The sequence below is a fragment of the Mangifera indica genome, chromosome 16 (assembly GCF_011075055.1).
Source record: "Mangifera indica cultivar Alphonso chromosome 16, CATAS_Mindica_2.1, whole genome shotgun sequence".
Taxonomy (NCBI): Eukaryota; Viridiplantae; Streptophyta; class Magnoliopsida; order Sapindales; family Anacardiaceae; genus Mangifera; species Mangifera indica.
The window spans coordinates 12,420,731-12,436,986 of NC_058152.1; the positions used below are offsets into that span (position 1 = coordinate 12,420,731).

The 16,256-nt window shown below is 31.7% G+C and overlaps 1 protein-coding gene and 2 long non-coding RNA genes across 5 annotated transcripts; 2 read left to right on the forward strand and 1 right to left on the reverse strand.

Annotated features, from left to right (window-relative positions):
* The first annotated feature begins 4,293 nt into the window (after window positions 1-4,293).
* Window positions 4,294-8,653, forward strand: LOC123199243. 3 transcript variants are annotated; one of them, XR_006498260.1, is made up of 8 exons: window positions 4,294-4,585; window positions 4,702-4,782; window positions 5,505-5,556; window positions 5,720-5,840; window positions 6,364-7,826; window positions 7,901-7,980; window positions 8,098-8,176; window positions 8,277-8,653. It is a non-coding gene; the product is annotated as an uncharacterized LOC123199243 (long non-coding RNA). The 3 variants fall into 3 exon arrangements; XR_006498261.1 differs by lacking the exons at window positions 5,505-5,556; window positions 5,720-5,840; XR_006498262.1 differs by lacking the exons at window positions 4,294-4,585; window positions 4,702-4,782; window positions 5,505-5,556 and adding an exon at window positions 5,606-5,645 and having other exon boundaries at window positions 5,743-5,840.
* A 631-nt stretch (window positions 8,654-9,284) lies between these two features.
* LOC123199265 lies at window positions 9,285-10,783 on the forward strand. The gene is made up of 3 exons (XR_006498304.1): window positions 9,285-9,725; window positions 9,818-9,961; window positions 10,519-10,783. It is a non-coding gene; the product is annotated as an uncharacterized LOC123199265 (long non-coding RNA).
* A 1,567-nt stretch (window positions 10,784-12,350) lies between these two features.
* LOC123198993 (disease resistance protein RPV1-like) lies at window positions 12,351-15,741 on the reverse strand. The gene is made up of 5 exons (XM_044613794.1): window positions 15,623-15,741; window positions 14,494-14,708; window positions 13,638-14,395; window positions 13,036-13,407; window positions 12,351-12,926 (listed from the first exon to the last, which is right to left on the reverse strand). Exons 1-5 carry the CDS (start codon window positions 15,739-15,741, stop codon window positions 12,351-12,353), a joined length of 2,040 nt encoding a protein of 679 aa, XP_044469729.1.
* Between the last annotated feature and the right edge of the window lie 515 nt (window positions 15,742-16,256).

A 16,256-nucleotide genomic window follows, 5' to 3' on the forward strand; every position in this document is an offset into this window, starting at 1 on the left:
AGTTGAGGAGGTTCCAATTCCTAGCAATGGCTTTATTGACATTAGTAGGCGAAAAATTTGAGAGCTAACCGTTTTCTCAAGAAGTCTATGTTGTAACTGTTTTCCATTGCTTAGTCAACCTTTTCTACCGACACACCGATTATTGAGAACCAATTCTAACTGTTACTGGAAACCAGCTCTTTGAACTGCCATTTTGGCATACATTCAGGAAGACTGGAAGACAATTTTTTTGTTAAGATGGAGCCCCGTGATGTGTGGAGAAGGGATTTTACTGTTGAAGACAATGCTATATGGACATTCAAAGTTTTTAGTGTTCAATCAATAAGGATAAGGTTAAGGCATTAATCGGTAGCTCATCATAGAGTTGTTCATGCTGAGTTTGTAGGTTAATACTTTCAAGACATGTATATACGTCTGTGTAAGATTAGAGTTGAATTCAATCTAAATTACTTAAATTTGAATAGAATAAACTAAATTTGAGACAAAGATTAGACTTTTTATGTCACCTTAATTGGTAAGAATTAATAATTTATGTATACAATTACCTTCTTTTTCTTAAAAAAAGAAAAATTCACCCTTCAATTGTAATAATAAAAATTCCTAATCTCCGTTTTAAAAGAATCAATATAAATTTTAAACCATAAGAGTAATATTATTTACATCATTTTGATTATTTAATTGCTTACCTAAATGATGTATCATTATGTAATTATATGTTATTTTATCATTACAATAAAAACTATACGTATACAATTTTGAATACACAAATAGATATACAGATGATATATTATCATATGATTATATGTTATTTTATCATTACAATAAAACTATACATACACAATTTTAAGTACACAAATAGGTATACACATGATATGTTATCATGTAATTGGGTGTTATTTGAGTAATTTTGAAATAATGATAAAATAATATATAATTATATGATAACACATTATTAGTATACCTATTTATATACTAAAAAATGTGTACACATAGTTTTACTCTTATCTTTAATTCAATATTAACAAACCACACGATATATCATTTAAGTACTTAATTAATTATTTAAATCTGGATATACATAATTTTATTGATATTATAATATGTTGTAGAAATAAGATAAAATTAGGATGTTTTTGTAACATAAACTATGAATCTAAGAGACATAATTAGGTTACAACTAAACAATCAATTAATTGATCTTTTTTATTTTTTCAAGATAATAAGTCTAACGATCCATCATCAAAGTCTCTCACTTCAATATGATATGTTAAAAGGTATTAGTGTTTACATTCGACTCCATTTGCGAAAGTGTGGAGCTAAACATAATATTATGTCTCCTCAATGCTTGAGATTCCACCGAAAATTAAGCATGTGAAATTTGACTTAAACGTTACATGAGTAGAAATTGCACTCAAATTCCCCAAATTGAAAGCTACTGATTTGGAAACACACAATCACACACCAACCCTTTTACGAACTTTCAAATCAAACAAAAATGTCAGCTAGCTACAATTATTCAACTGAAATTTCAAATTACAAGTACCAAAATTTCCAAGTTCAATCCTGGTGGCATGCGCAATGTATAAACTATAGCTAGCTACCATGGCTTGGGAACCACGACGCTGGATGTTTAAGGCCATCGATGGTGTCAGATTACAGTCAGCAAAATGCAACATTAATGTGAATTGTTATACATTCAACTAACAATAAAACTATGTGCGTTTATAGTGACATGATGATACATTATCATTGATATTTAAATTAATATTTATATATTATAAGTACATATAACATCACTTTTGTCAACTAATCCATCCAGAATATCCATATTTGACTGTGTAGCCATACTTAAGTTTGCAGAAAAGCAAAGCACTGAAGGAAAAATCAACTACAGTTTTTTAGTACATCACGAAATGATATTTCCTACAAATCATGACTGCAATAAAACACCGAAATGATGAATTCAACGCCAAGAAGATGGTCTAAAAGGAAAGGGATGAGAAAATAGGTGTGATTTGTCGGTCATCACAGGCATGCATTCGAGCTGTATATTGCTTAAATAAATGTTAGAAGCAGAAGAAAACTTCAATTTCACAGATGAATGCAAATTCAACTAGCTAGAAAGTTTCTCAACTTAAATCAGATGTGCTGATAAAGAACTAATTGACTGATCAGAAAACGCATTACAGAAAGATATTGAAAGTTAAGATCAGCAGCAATACCTCGGATTCTTACCTGGTTCAAAAAGCTGACTAGAGCTTCCAACTTCTCCATTGCAGTAGGTATCTTTGGGATGCAACCTCCTTATACCAGTTGACCTGCAGCAACAGTTTCAGCAAGAGTCGACTGCAATTTCTCCTTGCCTTGAGTCAGAGCATCTTCCACTTACTGACATGACTGTCTTAGATTATTAACTTCTATATTTTGGGAATCGATCAAGGTGTCAAGATCAGGAACGAAAACCAATTATCAATGTCAGCTTATGAATCAGCGTTATTCTACCTGTGGTGAAAGACCATGAGGGTGAGGTTATTGAATCAGGTCATGTATTCGTAGGTTATGATTACAGTAATATGTTATTCAAATTGCTTACACTCAATTTGAATTTGAACATGCAACTAAGAATTGAATACTATAAATTGCTCTGTTGATGACTGTTTGAGGTGTTGTATAAATTGCTACTGGAAACATGACAAAATGGACAATTTTCTGCCATCATTCAAAATTTTAGATAGATGGTCCCCTCATTCAGAAATATACAAGCAATGGATGACAGAAGAACAGTAAGTAGGATTGAATTAAATGTCCAAAAGTTTAAAAAAAACATATATATTTTATCAAGCTTATGTTTTTCATGGTTCTTATGACCTCAACACATATACTACTACCTACTAAGCATCTTTGACTTCTCACCTGTGCACAGTAACCTTAGCAGAGGAAGCATACCGAGAGCAAGAGAGGTATGTGCACAGTAAACTGTTAGGGATTGAGCTAGCGAAAATTACTTATCTGCCCCTCATGCTTAAATGACAAAAACACCCTTACTAACTTTTCCAAATTACCATTATACCCTTAGTTCAAGTTTAAGCCACAAATACAAAATAACAGTTCGTATATATAGTATCACTCTAAAAGAATAAACTCATTGAATAATCATTTTTAATACAAAACTGAAATTGGTCGGCGAATCAAAGGTTAAAAACTCTAGAGTTGAAACTAAAGACTTGTGTAAGGGTTGTTGTGTTGGGAAGCATTTACGTAGTAAAGAAAACTATAACACAATGAAATAGTAAATAAATTTTAACATTAACAATATTCACCTGTAAACATAAACCAAGATCAAAAAATTGGGCTACAATATGTTTTCAAAGGTAAAGAAGGTGTGTGGAATAAACTTACTCACATTTGGCAACTCTTTCTCTTTGAACTGAATTTGAGAAGTCTTTTGTTATTTGACCAAGAGTAAGATAGAACCAAGTTATCTGCACGGAGCAGTCAGACTAGTTAGAAGGAAAGAGAGGACTCATGTTTTTAGAACACATTGGATGAGTAAGTATTTTGACCGAGTTTCGATATATGTTAATAATTCACAAAAAACTTAGTCCATGCAGGATAAAGGAGTGTCTATATAAACACAATAAAAGGGTCATTTTAAATGATAGAACAACTATTCCAACAATAGTATAGTTGTACTAGTTATATATCAATTGGATAACAAACAGTCATTTCTGATGGTGTAATGTATATTCCAATAACACAAGCTGTTAACATTTAGGGGGCGTTTGATTAAAGTATTAAAAAATTTACTTAATAATCTATATTTTATTATTTATATTATTTTATTTGGTTTGTCAAATAATAAAAAATTTTGGTAATTTTCTATTATCAATGATAATGTAGTATATAATATAAAGAGTAATCTGATTGTCACCGTCACTTTACATATTAAAAGATTATCAAAGTAATCTTAATTTTATTATAATTATATCCTTATTTATTAATTTTTTAATATAAAAATATCTTCATTTTCAATTAATATAACAACAAATATAAAAAATATTTTAGATTAATTATATCAAAAGTCAATAAAATAATCTTTTATTATTCTTTTAGGGTACACTCCCAGGGCTTTTTATTAGTGTACTGGGAGTGCTCTGCAGGATTTAATTGTTGTGTCCTATATTGAAATTTTACCAAGTCTTATTTGTAAGAAACAAATCATGTTAGGGTCCTTTGGATTTCTTTAAAATTTGGAACGGGCTGTTGAAACTAACACCTACCGGAGCAAAATATCTTGTACTGTTATTATTCATTCAATAAAAGCATCTCTGGATTTCTCTGGAACCTCTCTCTCTCCTCTTCCTTTTCTTGGTATGTAGATTTAGGGTTTCCGCCAAGTTTTCTTGTTTTTCCTTGAAGTTTCGTTTCTTGAGCTGAGTCTTGGCACTTTTCAGCTATTTTTGTTGATTTGGAAGTGCTTTTTGAAGGAAACTACTTTTTTTTATCTGTTTTGACTACTATCTAATTGAACACTTGCTCCGGAGGCCTTTAAGACATAGCTCTTTTTCACAACCGAGAAGGCAAGGTTAGCTCATATCTTTCTACTTTTGTGCTTCGTCAGTTCGTCTGTTGTCATCTAAATCTCCTTCTTTATTCTATGCCCTTCAATTCTCATTGTCACATTATTTCTGAAAATATCAGAAATATTGCAAAGGCAGCAAGAAGACTAACAGCTCAATCTTCCCAAGAAACTGGAAAAACTATACCCATTTTGGATATCAGGTACGGTTTCTTATAACTATATTTTATTTACAAGTAATCAGTTGATTGGTTTGCTTTGATTTGTTAAAATCTGTGCTTTCTGGAGATGGAATGCCAGGTTACAAATCTGAGTTTAAAAATCAGCCTTTCTCCCAAGAGACTAAAAATGATTTCCTCCCTAATCCTGGCACACCTGGTTGCTATTATGAATTGCCGGAGTTGAAGAAATCTATGGAACAGTTTTCAGAGTTAAAGCATGATAATTTTTAGCTATTAAATGTTCCCTATCATCAGAAACTGTACCTGTTGACCTAAAACTTCTCTTTGTATTACTATAGGAAACTGCCCTTTAAATCAATCTCATTTTTTGTATACTTATTATCTTCAATCATCTTCTTCCTACTTTTGCATTTCGCACCATATACTAATACAATGTCAATCTTAAATTTTCTTTTTGCCATTCTATTTCAGTTCATTCTTTTTCTCTCTATAAACTTAGCGTTCCTTTTTTGCTCTTCAATTTTTTTTTTTTCAATCAATCTACACTGTTTTCATTTTTTCACCAAATTTTAGTATCATTACACTTTCCGATAAACAGAGTACTCTGTTTTTGCAACCATTTGTTTCATCTTTAACACCTTTCTTATGGCACTTTCAAGTAGATGCTTTCTGGTTGAACAGAGAAAGTACTTATGAATGAGTTCACAATTTGAATTGTTTTACTGATATGAATGACGTTGCAGATTGTTTGAATGACGCGGGCATTGAAGAAATCGTGAAAGAAGCACAACACAGGTGATTGAATGTAATTGAAATATGTAAAATATTTGAAAACCGTGAAAAGCTTCAAATGCTTGCCTCTCAACCACAACGAAGGCCTCCAAGTATTGTTTCATTTGGGATTTTATTTTTCTAACCTTTTCATGGATGTAATTTGGCTAAGTTGCATTAATTGCAGGTGGCTTCTTTTTTGTCATTAAGTTGCAAAGGCTTTGAGAGTTTAGGAAGGATGACCACGTGTGGAGTAAAAGGAAAAAGAAAGATGCAAAGCCGGTGCATGAGTTTATTAAAATTTCAAGGTTTGTGCAATAATTTAATTTAGATTTTATATTCAATGTTGTCTATCGGTTTCATCAATTAACAAGAGTGAAATTTTACAAGTTAACATAGTTGAGATGTTGAATTGCTTGTATGTTTATTTAGAAACAAATGAAAATTTGCAAAGGCTTATGTATCTAATGATTAAAAAGTAAGAAACCATTGTCTCCTCCTCAAAGATTCTTGGGGTTTATTCAGATGATATGAGTCTTATGACAACTTCTCAGAAGATATTGTTTTTTAATTTTTGTATCTTTTGTTAAATAAATTTGTTTAAGTGCAAGTGCCCGCTTTGTTAACTAATGTCTTCAAATAAAAAATTCATAAAAATATGTATGCTTACTATTGCTACAATTTGATTTGTCCATGGTTTTTTGGCTTTTTCTTTGGTTCATTTGGAAGTGCATGCTTAAGGTTGATATAATTTCATTTTTCCACTTTATTTTGAAAGGTTGATTTTTGTTATTGATTTCCTACCAAGTTAATTGAATACCATTGATGCAGGGAACATGTAGGCATAGTACTTCTTCACTAAAGGGAAGACAAGAGGATAACGTTAGATCACATCATATAGAGTCATGTTTTGAGTCTTACTCTTTTATATATATTTTTTCTAATACAAACAAGAAAACCCAAAAGATCATAAACATGACAAGAAGACAACCAAAGTAACCACGTAATCTTCCCAAGAAGTTAGAAAAGTTGTACCTCTTAATTGTAAGCGTGATGTAATTTTAACGAGTATTTTAATATTTATTTAATTTTGCATTGTTTCATTTTTATTGTGGATCTTGCTGATAATTTTGATAGCGCTACAATTAAAAGTTTTCATACAAGATATGAAAACCTGTTGTCTTAGAGTTGTTTTAACAACTATATAATTGAAATTTCATTGGAAGAAGTAACAAAAAATCTGTTTTTATATAGGTTTCTTTCCCACATAAGTTCTTGTATTGATTCCAGAGGTTTTTTTTTTCCTTTGAATTGAAACAATCCATTGCTACCCTAAAGGTGCTTATCCCTTAGCCCTAAACAAAAAATCTGTTTTTTATAGGTTTCTTTCCAACACAAGTTCTTGTATTGATTCCAGAGTTTTTTTTCTTTTTTTGAATTGAAACAATCCATTGCTACCCTAAAAGTGTTTATCCAAAATTTTGTTGCATAATTTTGCAAAAGCTTTAATTTTGACTCAAGAAACTTGGTACAAGTGAAGGTGGGTTTACGGTTTTAGATGTAGAAGTGATACATTTTGCAGTTACACTTGGTTATATTTTGGCTTTTCAAGACATATTTGGTGCTGCAAAAATAGATATAAATTTAAGTAATGAGAATGAATTTTCAACTTTTTATTAGGCAACAAAGTATGAGAGGTAAAACTCTTTAGGCTACTTTACCTTTGTGGGTGGCACCAAATATGTGTTAAGAGTTTTACCTTTTATATTTTGTTGCCCTATGAAGGGTTGTAAATCCATTCTCATCATTTGAGTTTATGTCTATTTTTGGTGCACCAATTATGACTTGTAAGGCTAGAGTTAGCCAAGTGTAACTGTAACATGTATCACTTCTATATCTAACACCATAAGCCTACCTCATCTTCACCAACTTTCTTGAGCCATAAATGAAACTTCTAAAATTATGTAGTGGAATTTTGGATAAATACTTTTAGAGTAGCAGTGGATTGTTTTAATCCCAAAAAAAAAAAAAAACTTTTAATCAATACAAGAACTTATGTTGAGGAGAAACCTATGTAAACTTTTATACTTGAGGGGTATAACTTTTCTAGCTTCTTAGGAAGATTGAGGGGTTACTTTAGTGCTCCTCTTGTCATGTTTATGATTTATCTAATTCCTGATTTTTTCAAAAAAAATAAATAAATAAAAGAGTAAGACTCAAATATGGCCTTGTACACAACAATTGAAAGATACGATGTGATCTAAAATACACATTGATGAAACATGTTTAAAATGGTAAAATAAGACAAACATGTATTATACACATATAAAATGCATATTTACTAACCAGCTCAAATTTGATGGTTTAGTGCAGCTGAAATAGGTGAAATATTTGCCAACTATAAAAGCCTCGATATACTTATCTCTCAACAACCAGAAACACCTGCAAGTATTGTTTCATTTAGAACCTTGTTTCTTCAACCTTTTTGACCCATTCAATTCATTGTTGCATTGATTTCTAATTCCGAGTGGTTTATTTTTTTATGATACCTTGTCAAACGCTTAGAAAGTTTAAGAAGGATGGACATGTGTGGAGCAAAAAGAAGGATGGAAAGACTATTCAGGAATCTCATGTCAACCTCAAGGTTATTGCATAATTTGATTGAAAGAGATTTCAAAATGCATAGAAGTTCATCTCTGTAAATTTGTTGATATGGTACTAATTGCTAAAGTTTATTCATGCAGGCCCAAAGAAGAGAAACCCTGACGAAATCCAGATGCAGCAAAGGGAGAAAATGGACCTGGGATGTACATGCCAGCGGCTCTAAATAATGATACACAACCTAAGACTGGGATGGAAATAGGGGCGGTTATGAGAATTAAAATGGGAGTGGGAGAGCATTGCTGTGTAGAAAGAATCATGTAGAAAAATTTGTATTGAGAGTTTATTTTTGGGGGGAGTACTGGCCTCTCATATTAGCTAGCTTAGTATTTTCATCTTCGTATTGGAGTGTGTTTTTTCTGAAGCAGTTTCTAGTTTATTCCTATTGACAGCATTGTAATGAAATGAATTGAGGAGTGATTGAATATTTCATTGATAAATGAAAGAAACATTTTCTGATTACATTCTGTGCTGCCTCGTATTTTTCTGCTATTACATTGCTTCATTTTGGTAGGTTGATGCTGTGAAATTGAAATTTGCTTGCTGGAGTAGTGATTCTGTTGTGCACTTGTTGATTGTGCTCTTGGGTGGTGGAGGAGAAAGGGTCTGAAGTGTTGGAACAAGGCTGAGTGGAGAGACTTAAGATCAACTTAAGTTGGAGAGAGATTGTAGAAATTGCAGCAGCTGCCTTTTCACTGGTAAAACAACCAACGGTCACATCATTTGTATTCAATAGTTTCAGTTTTGCTGATCAATAATTTTGAGTTCTTTCAGGTGTGCAGTGTTGAGATGTTGGAGTGCTTGTATTGTATGTCCATGGACACGAAATGAAAATTTTCAGACACCCGTCTATTGGTGATTAACAGGTGAGAATATATGCTCTCACAGATTCTCTGGGTTTATCCAGATTTTGTTCAGAAGTGCTTCTTTCACTGAATTTGTTTTTAAAACGAAATCTCTTCTCTAATAATAGATTTGCTTAGGTGCCCCATTGAATTGAAAAATAAAAGAAAAAAAAGAGTAAGTTTTTTAAAATTCATTTTTCAGGCATTGACCAGCATTAGGGGTCGCCCTTCTCAGTCACCAGTTTCTGAGAATGTGGTTGTATGCTCTGTAAATGCTGATTGCTCTGACAGTCTGATTTGTTCCTTATACTTTTCAGCTATTTTTGTTGATTTGGAAGTAAATGCTTGAGCTTAATATGATATCCATTTCCCTTTCATTTTGAAGGAAACTGCATTTTTTCTGTTTTTGACTGTAACCTAATTGAATACTACAGCTGCTGAGGGCCTTCAGACATAGCTCTTTTTCACCACTGAGAAGACAAGGTTAGCTCATATCTTTCTATTTTTGTGCTTCGTCTGTTCTCATCTAAATCTGCTTCTTTATGTCATGCCCTTCTTCAATTCTAATTGTCACATTGTTTCTGAGAATGTGAGGAAGCCAGGAAGTATTGCAAACGCAGTAAGAAGTTCACCAAAGTAACAATTCAATCTTTCCAAGAAACTGGAAAAACAATACCCATTTAGGAGGTATTAGGTTCTTGTTCTTATATAACTTTATTTACAAGTAATAAGTTGATTAGCTTGCTTTGATTAGTTAAAATCTGTGCTTTCTGTTCCAGGAGATGGAATGCCGTATTACAATTCTGAGTTTGAAAATAAGCCTTTTCCCCAGGAGACTAAGAATGACTTCCTCCCTAATCCTGGTACACCTAGTTGCCATTATGATTTGCAGGAGTCGAAGAAGTCTGGAACAATTTTCAGAGGTAAAGCTTGATAAGCTTGAAAACTGCCCTTTATGTCAATCTCATTCTCTTCAATTTTTTTTAAAGAACATAAATTTGTTGTTTCAGCCACAAAAATGTATACTTTCTGAAAATCATTGAAGTAGATGTGTTTGATTCTTTGTAGTGCTGATTCTTCATTCGTTATATATAGATATATCAGGTAAAAGATTTTTGACAAAAATGGGAATCTTTGAATTTGTTTTTCACAATGAATAATTATTATTCAGTATATTAATGGCAGATTGCTCTTAAGTTAATCCTAAAATAATTGGTCTCTTATCAGCCACTAAACATAAATAACTCCAAATTAACAACATAATTAATTATGTTAAGCACTGATTTGTTTAAGGATACTCAATTCTTGATTTAGCTATTTCGATTCTGCTCAAAATCAATTAAACATTATATTAACATTGTGATTAGGTAGATAATCAATTCAGTTAGGAGTATTTGTTTACAGTAGTGACTTTATATTTGCTTCATGATTTTAATTAAAAATTAAAATTATATGCAATCAATTTTGTTAAATGGTGCAGGGTGATTCCGGTGAGCGTAAAACGATGTAGATCAAGATGTAAAAGAACAAGATTTGAAGAGTGAGCTGTAAGACTTTCGAGAATATTTTTAAAAAATACAATTTACCTTATAATATTTATTACAGGACAAAAACACATATTTTATAAGAAGAGAGAAATAAGGGATAAATTCTCTGCATATCCCCTAAAAGTTGCATACAAATCTTGCATTTGATAACTACATAAATGGCTGGTGTGGAGACTGCACCGTAAGAAGTTACATTAAGTCTATCATCTTGGGGATAAAACATATTCTTCGATCATTTGGTTGCTGAGCAAAAACAGGCTGGCCAGGAACTTGATAATCATGAGCGTTTGAACCAGCCTGAGGATATCTCTCAGGCATTCCTCTATATACTTCCCTGTCAGAGAAAAAGTTACATTTTGCTCGTAAGTGCACGAGTCGTTAAGTAAATTATAAACACATCAGAAAACAGGCAGAACATTCCTACCGAGAGCTACCTTGCCACTGTGAGAACGAAATCCACAGTATCCTCAGTTTGCTCTTTGTTTCTTGCACTTCTTATCAGATAACTCTCCAGTTGTTCAACCCTTTTCTCAAGTGGATCAAGAGGATAGTCAGCTTCAAGCCCGTACTCTTTGACACCACTAACTACAGCTTTCAAAGCAGCAAGTTCCTGAGCATTTACATCAATCTGTATTGAAAAGAAAATTCTCATTCAGCATTTAGTTACAAAGGAATTTCCAAGCATCACTCACTCATTATGCTTTAGTATGAAAATTAACCTGTGCACTAGTAGCTCCACCCGAACTCACGCCCTTTCCCTGTGAGTTTCTCCTTGAATTCTTTTAGTATGTCTTCAAGTGGGGAAAAGGGGGAAAGCCTTCAGTAAGCTGCAAGGCATCAATGAAATGTTTCCCACTGTTAACCAAGGACTCAACAACCCCTGCACAGAGAGTAAGGCTAGATAATTAGCAAATTTCACATCAAATTATTTCTCCAAGCTATGCCAAGCAGCAAGGGATATAATACCTATCTGTAATAACACCAAATTAATTACTAGTTAATTTCTGTCTACATAGCATAGACAGAAAGTTAGCGAGTAGTTCAGAAGGCAACATTGACTAAACGCATTAGCCATTGTTTTATCATATGAAAGAGGGACGTGGGGACATAAAGGGAATCTTATCAACCACTTCTGACAGAATATAATGAGCTCATGGACTTTGTACTTCCATCAGATTTTCTCTGAGAAGACAATCTTCAGGTTTCAATGGTGCAGCAATTTGTGAATAACGATAATACCAATAACAGCATAGCCGTATGCTATTTCTACATGTGACAAATTGAAAGACAAAAGATCATTTTCAATAGATTATGAGTTGAGATCACTGTATAACCATTCTCTTAAAAAAAAAGGAAAAATAAAAATCCTAATCATGTAAAGTTTATTAATATGTGGAGTTATATACAAAATCTTGATAAACCAATTGAAACATATAGGACATCTTTCATGCTTAAAATATAAATTATATATTTGAAACAAAAGGGAAATAATTTATAAATATCCATAGGCAACAATTAAAAGATACCTTACAACAATGTTTAGCATGTAAAACATCAAAAAAAGAAAATATTATTATTATAGATAAAATAGTTAAATAAACATGAGAAGTCACTGAAAAGAGTTGAAAGAAGGTTCGCAAGCTAAAATCTCACTAAATAAATGAATTAAATTCAATGTTTGAGTCCAGTTACCATGTAGCAGAAATACCTAGGTGGGCACACTTTTTGAGAGCATAACTATGAGAAAGATGTTTACGAGTTACTACTATGTGTTAAGGCCATAAAAACCATAGAAAACAGGGCATAACCTCAGCCTCAAACCCTTTTGATTCAAATAAACAACCAAAGAAAATGAATTTCCCATGTCATTAGGCAATTTGTCAAGTTTGGAACAACCTAAGAGATAAAGACATTTAAGAGATTTCAACTCATGAGTACTATTTGGTAATCTCTCAAGCCCTGAATATTTTCTAAGACTCAATTTTACTAGTCTAAATAAATGTCCTATTGATGGGAATTCTTTAATGACAATTCCATCTAGATATAACTTTTCAATTGTATTAGGGAGATATGAAACTGTTTCCTGATTTGAGCAATTGGAGAGATTAACTTCTCGAAGAGATTGGCAATTATCACTAAATAAAAGATAATCAAAGCTTTTGCATCCTTGTAGCTTGAGGATAACAAGTTTGTGGAGAGTATAGATAGATGAGAAACTCTCAAGTAAATTTGTACAATCTTCAAGATTCAAGCTCTTAAGATTTGGCATAAGTAAAAAATCTGGTATTTTGCATAGATACTTAGAGTGACTGAGGTCAATATGTTTCAAATTAACAAGAATCTATCAAAAAATAAATTAATTAAATGAAGTAAAGCTAGAAACCTAACTAACTTACAAAAAATTACAATTTAAAGCATACAAAAAGAGCAATATAAAAGTTAACAAATACCTGGTTACCAATCCATAGTTTTTTAACTTTGCTATTAGGCATGTAAGGTGCAACAAGGTTCTTTGGATTAAAATTTGGCGGCAATGATTTGGTAGGATATCCATGAAAGCAAAAGTGCCTTATCTCATAGAAATCAAACTTAAGTTTCTTAAAACCATGCAACTTCTTTCCATCACTGGAGTTTTTTCCTTCCAAGCATCTTAAGTTATGATGCAATGCAGAGGAATCAGATTCAGGCACCTTCTTTCCATGTTTAGACCCATAAAATTTCAAGAATCTTAGGTTTTGCATGCTGTTGAAAGCTTTAGGATTTAAATGCAACTCTTCTACTTTAGACATATCCAAGCATTTGCTTCGAATTGCTTTAATTCCCTGGTAATCATAAGCATATTGGTGAAAAGTCAATTTGAAATTGCTTAATTACATCAATTCTTAAGTAATTTATTCTCAAATATATTTCTTTTCAGAATATGTAAATAAAAATAACAATAGATGTGTCATTACTACCCTATACCAAATATTTTAATAATATTCTGCTAACTAATATTTTATTATATTTTATGTGTAAAATAGAAATATAAAACAAGTGTTTTGGCTCTTACCATATTATACTTCAATACTGAAATGATTTCATTGTGATCCCACAATCGACTACGTTTACTAGAATTATCAATTGATTCTTGTCGAACAATTTCTCTATCCATTTCTTCAAGTAAATCATGCATTGTTATGACATTAAATGATGTAGCTATGAGACACCTTTCAATACGAAGATGCATAGAAATATGAGAGTTGAAGTCACGAGCATTCAAGATTGCTTCTATGAGATCTCTTTTATATTCTTTAAAGAAACATGCAATATGTAAAAATACAACCTTCTCTTTATCATTTAATCCATCATAACTTATGTTTAACACCTTGCGGACATCCATATGAAGACTTGTTCTTAAGTTTTTTAGCGCACTTTCCCATTCTCTCTTTTTCCTCTTGAATAGAAAAGAACCTAGAACTTTAAAAGCTAGTGGAACACCTTTAGCATAAGCTACTACTATAGATAATAGCTCGTTATAATCTTCTGTTGGAGGGTTTCCTATAAAGGCATATAAGGCAAAAAGTTGAAGAGCATTATAAGAAGATAACCCTGCCATCTCATGAATGTGATCCACTTTACAATTTGTTAGCACGTGTTTATCCCTTGTCGTTATGATGATTCGACTTTCTGAATCCAAATTGTCAAAAACTCCCATTAAACATTCTATTTGTTCTAACTTTGTTATATTATCAAATACAATGAGAACCTTTTTTCTACTAATGAGACGTTTTTTTGTGAAGGTGAATCCATGATTGTGATGTTCATCCCCTACAATTGCAGAACTCAACTTTTGGCATTAGTCATTTAATTCCCCATTTTTCTCTGATTCTTCTCTAATATTCAAAATGAAATAAGACATTTCAAACTGTTTTGAGATTTTTCAAATATAGCACCAGCAAGAGTAGCTTTTCCTATGCCCCAAATTTCTAGCTTGCAAAAGCCCTTTATACATAATAAATTTTCAATCTCTTCAATTAATGATTCTAGTCCAACTAGGTTCTTGGTAAGAATAATTGAGGAATCGTAATCCAATTTCTTCCATATATCATTGACAATATCCTTTACCAATGCTATGTCATCCCTAAAAATAAAAAATAATAATTAAATAATATGATACTAAAATTAAATGACTAAAAACGAAATAAAGAAATGAAACATAATTTTAATTCTTTTCTGTTTCTTTTAACTGTTCATTGAATAAAAATTTTTGAAATGTAAGATTGGCATAACGAAGAACTGGGTCATTACGTGAACTCAAATTCTGGTTTGAAAAAAGAAAGTTCATTTCTCAGTGATTATTATTTTTAAGATATAGTGTCAAACTTCCAATTGATTATTATTTTGACCATCTGAATCTGTCCCCAGTGAATCTGGAAAATATAATAAAAATAGAAAATATACGGAACAAGAAGAAAAGGCACTTTGCATTAACAAAGAAGGCTAAACTAAAACATCAAATAATAAGTCATTGACTTTATATTCCACCATCACTAACAGAGTAATTGACTTTTTCCATTTTATTATTTTTCATTTTTGCTCACATTAACTATCAGTGATATTAGGGCTAGGTAAGAGTTACTTAAATTTTTTACTCTCCATCCAATATTTATCTTTCTTAAAAAATTCGATTTGTCACTCCCTTCTCCACCCACCCTATAAAAATCTTCCACCACTCCAGCCTATTAATATTCATATTCAAAATTCAATTATATATGGGTAACGTTTTGATGTTTTTGAGATTAAATTTTAAAACATTAGGTGCCATTGTCAAAACATTATGATGTTTATTTGCTTAAGGTTATTTTTTTACTTAAAACTACTGATTTTACCACAAAATGGTTTTAAATTTAGACCCTCAATATATCTAAGCTATCAACAGTTAAACCAGACCATGTATCAATGAAATTCAATAGAAAATTAAACTACTGAAATTGCAAGCACATGTTAACATGAAATTTTAAAAATTTCATTTCCACCCCCAATAAAAAACTGTACTTGTGCAATCCCTCAGCCTCCTCGAAATCACCCATCTCAAACTCACTCTCTGCTCTCTTCTTCAACGCAAGTGCCTCCATGCTCTTATTCCCAAACCCACTAATTCCATACAGCTCCATCATTAATTGAGTAGTTTTAGTTGATCTGACCATAACTCCACTGGGCAAAGCCAGGAAGTTGGGCCTAGTTCCGCATTGGTCGAAGCACCCACAATCTTTGTTCTTCTGTCTAGTTATTAGTCACTGAAATGAAATGGAACAAGTTGACCGGTTGATTATATACTAAATAGTCTTTTATGGAACCCGCGTAAGGATATCTTAAAGAAAGAAGGCGAAGAAGAAGATAATAAAAATACATTAATAACAAAAACCAGAGAAAGACGGAAGAATCCTCAAAGTCACTCCACTTGCTTCTCTTTTCATCATCTTTGACATACAACAAAGTTACTCCACATGTTTGATCAAAATATTATGATTTTACATTAAAAAATTAAATAACAATTAAATATTCTCCAATAATAGAGGATGTTTCACATGATTTTTTTTTTCATCAATGCAATTGTTAAATTCGACATGAAATACTTAATAATAATTTTTTTTAAGACCTTATTAACAAATAATTAATTCATATCATA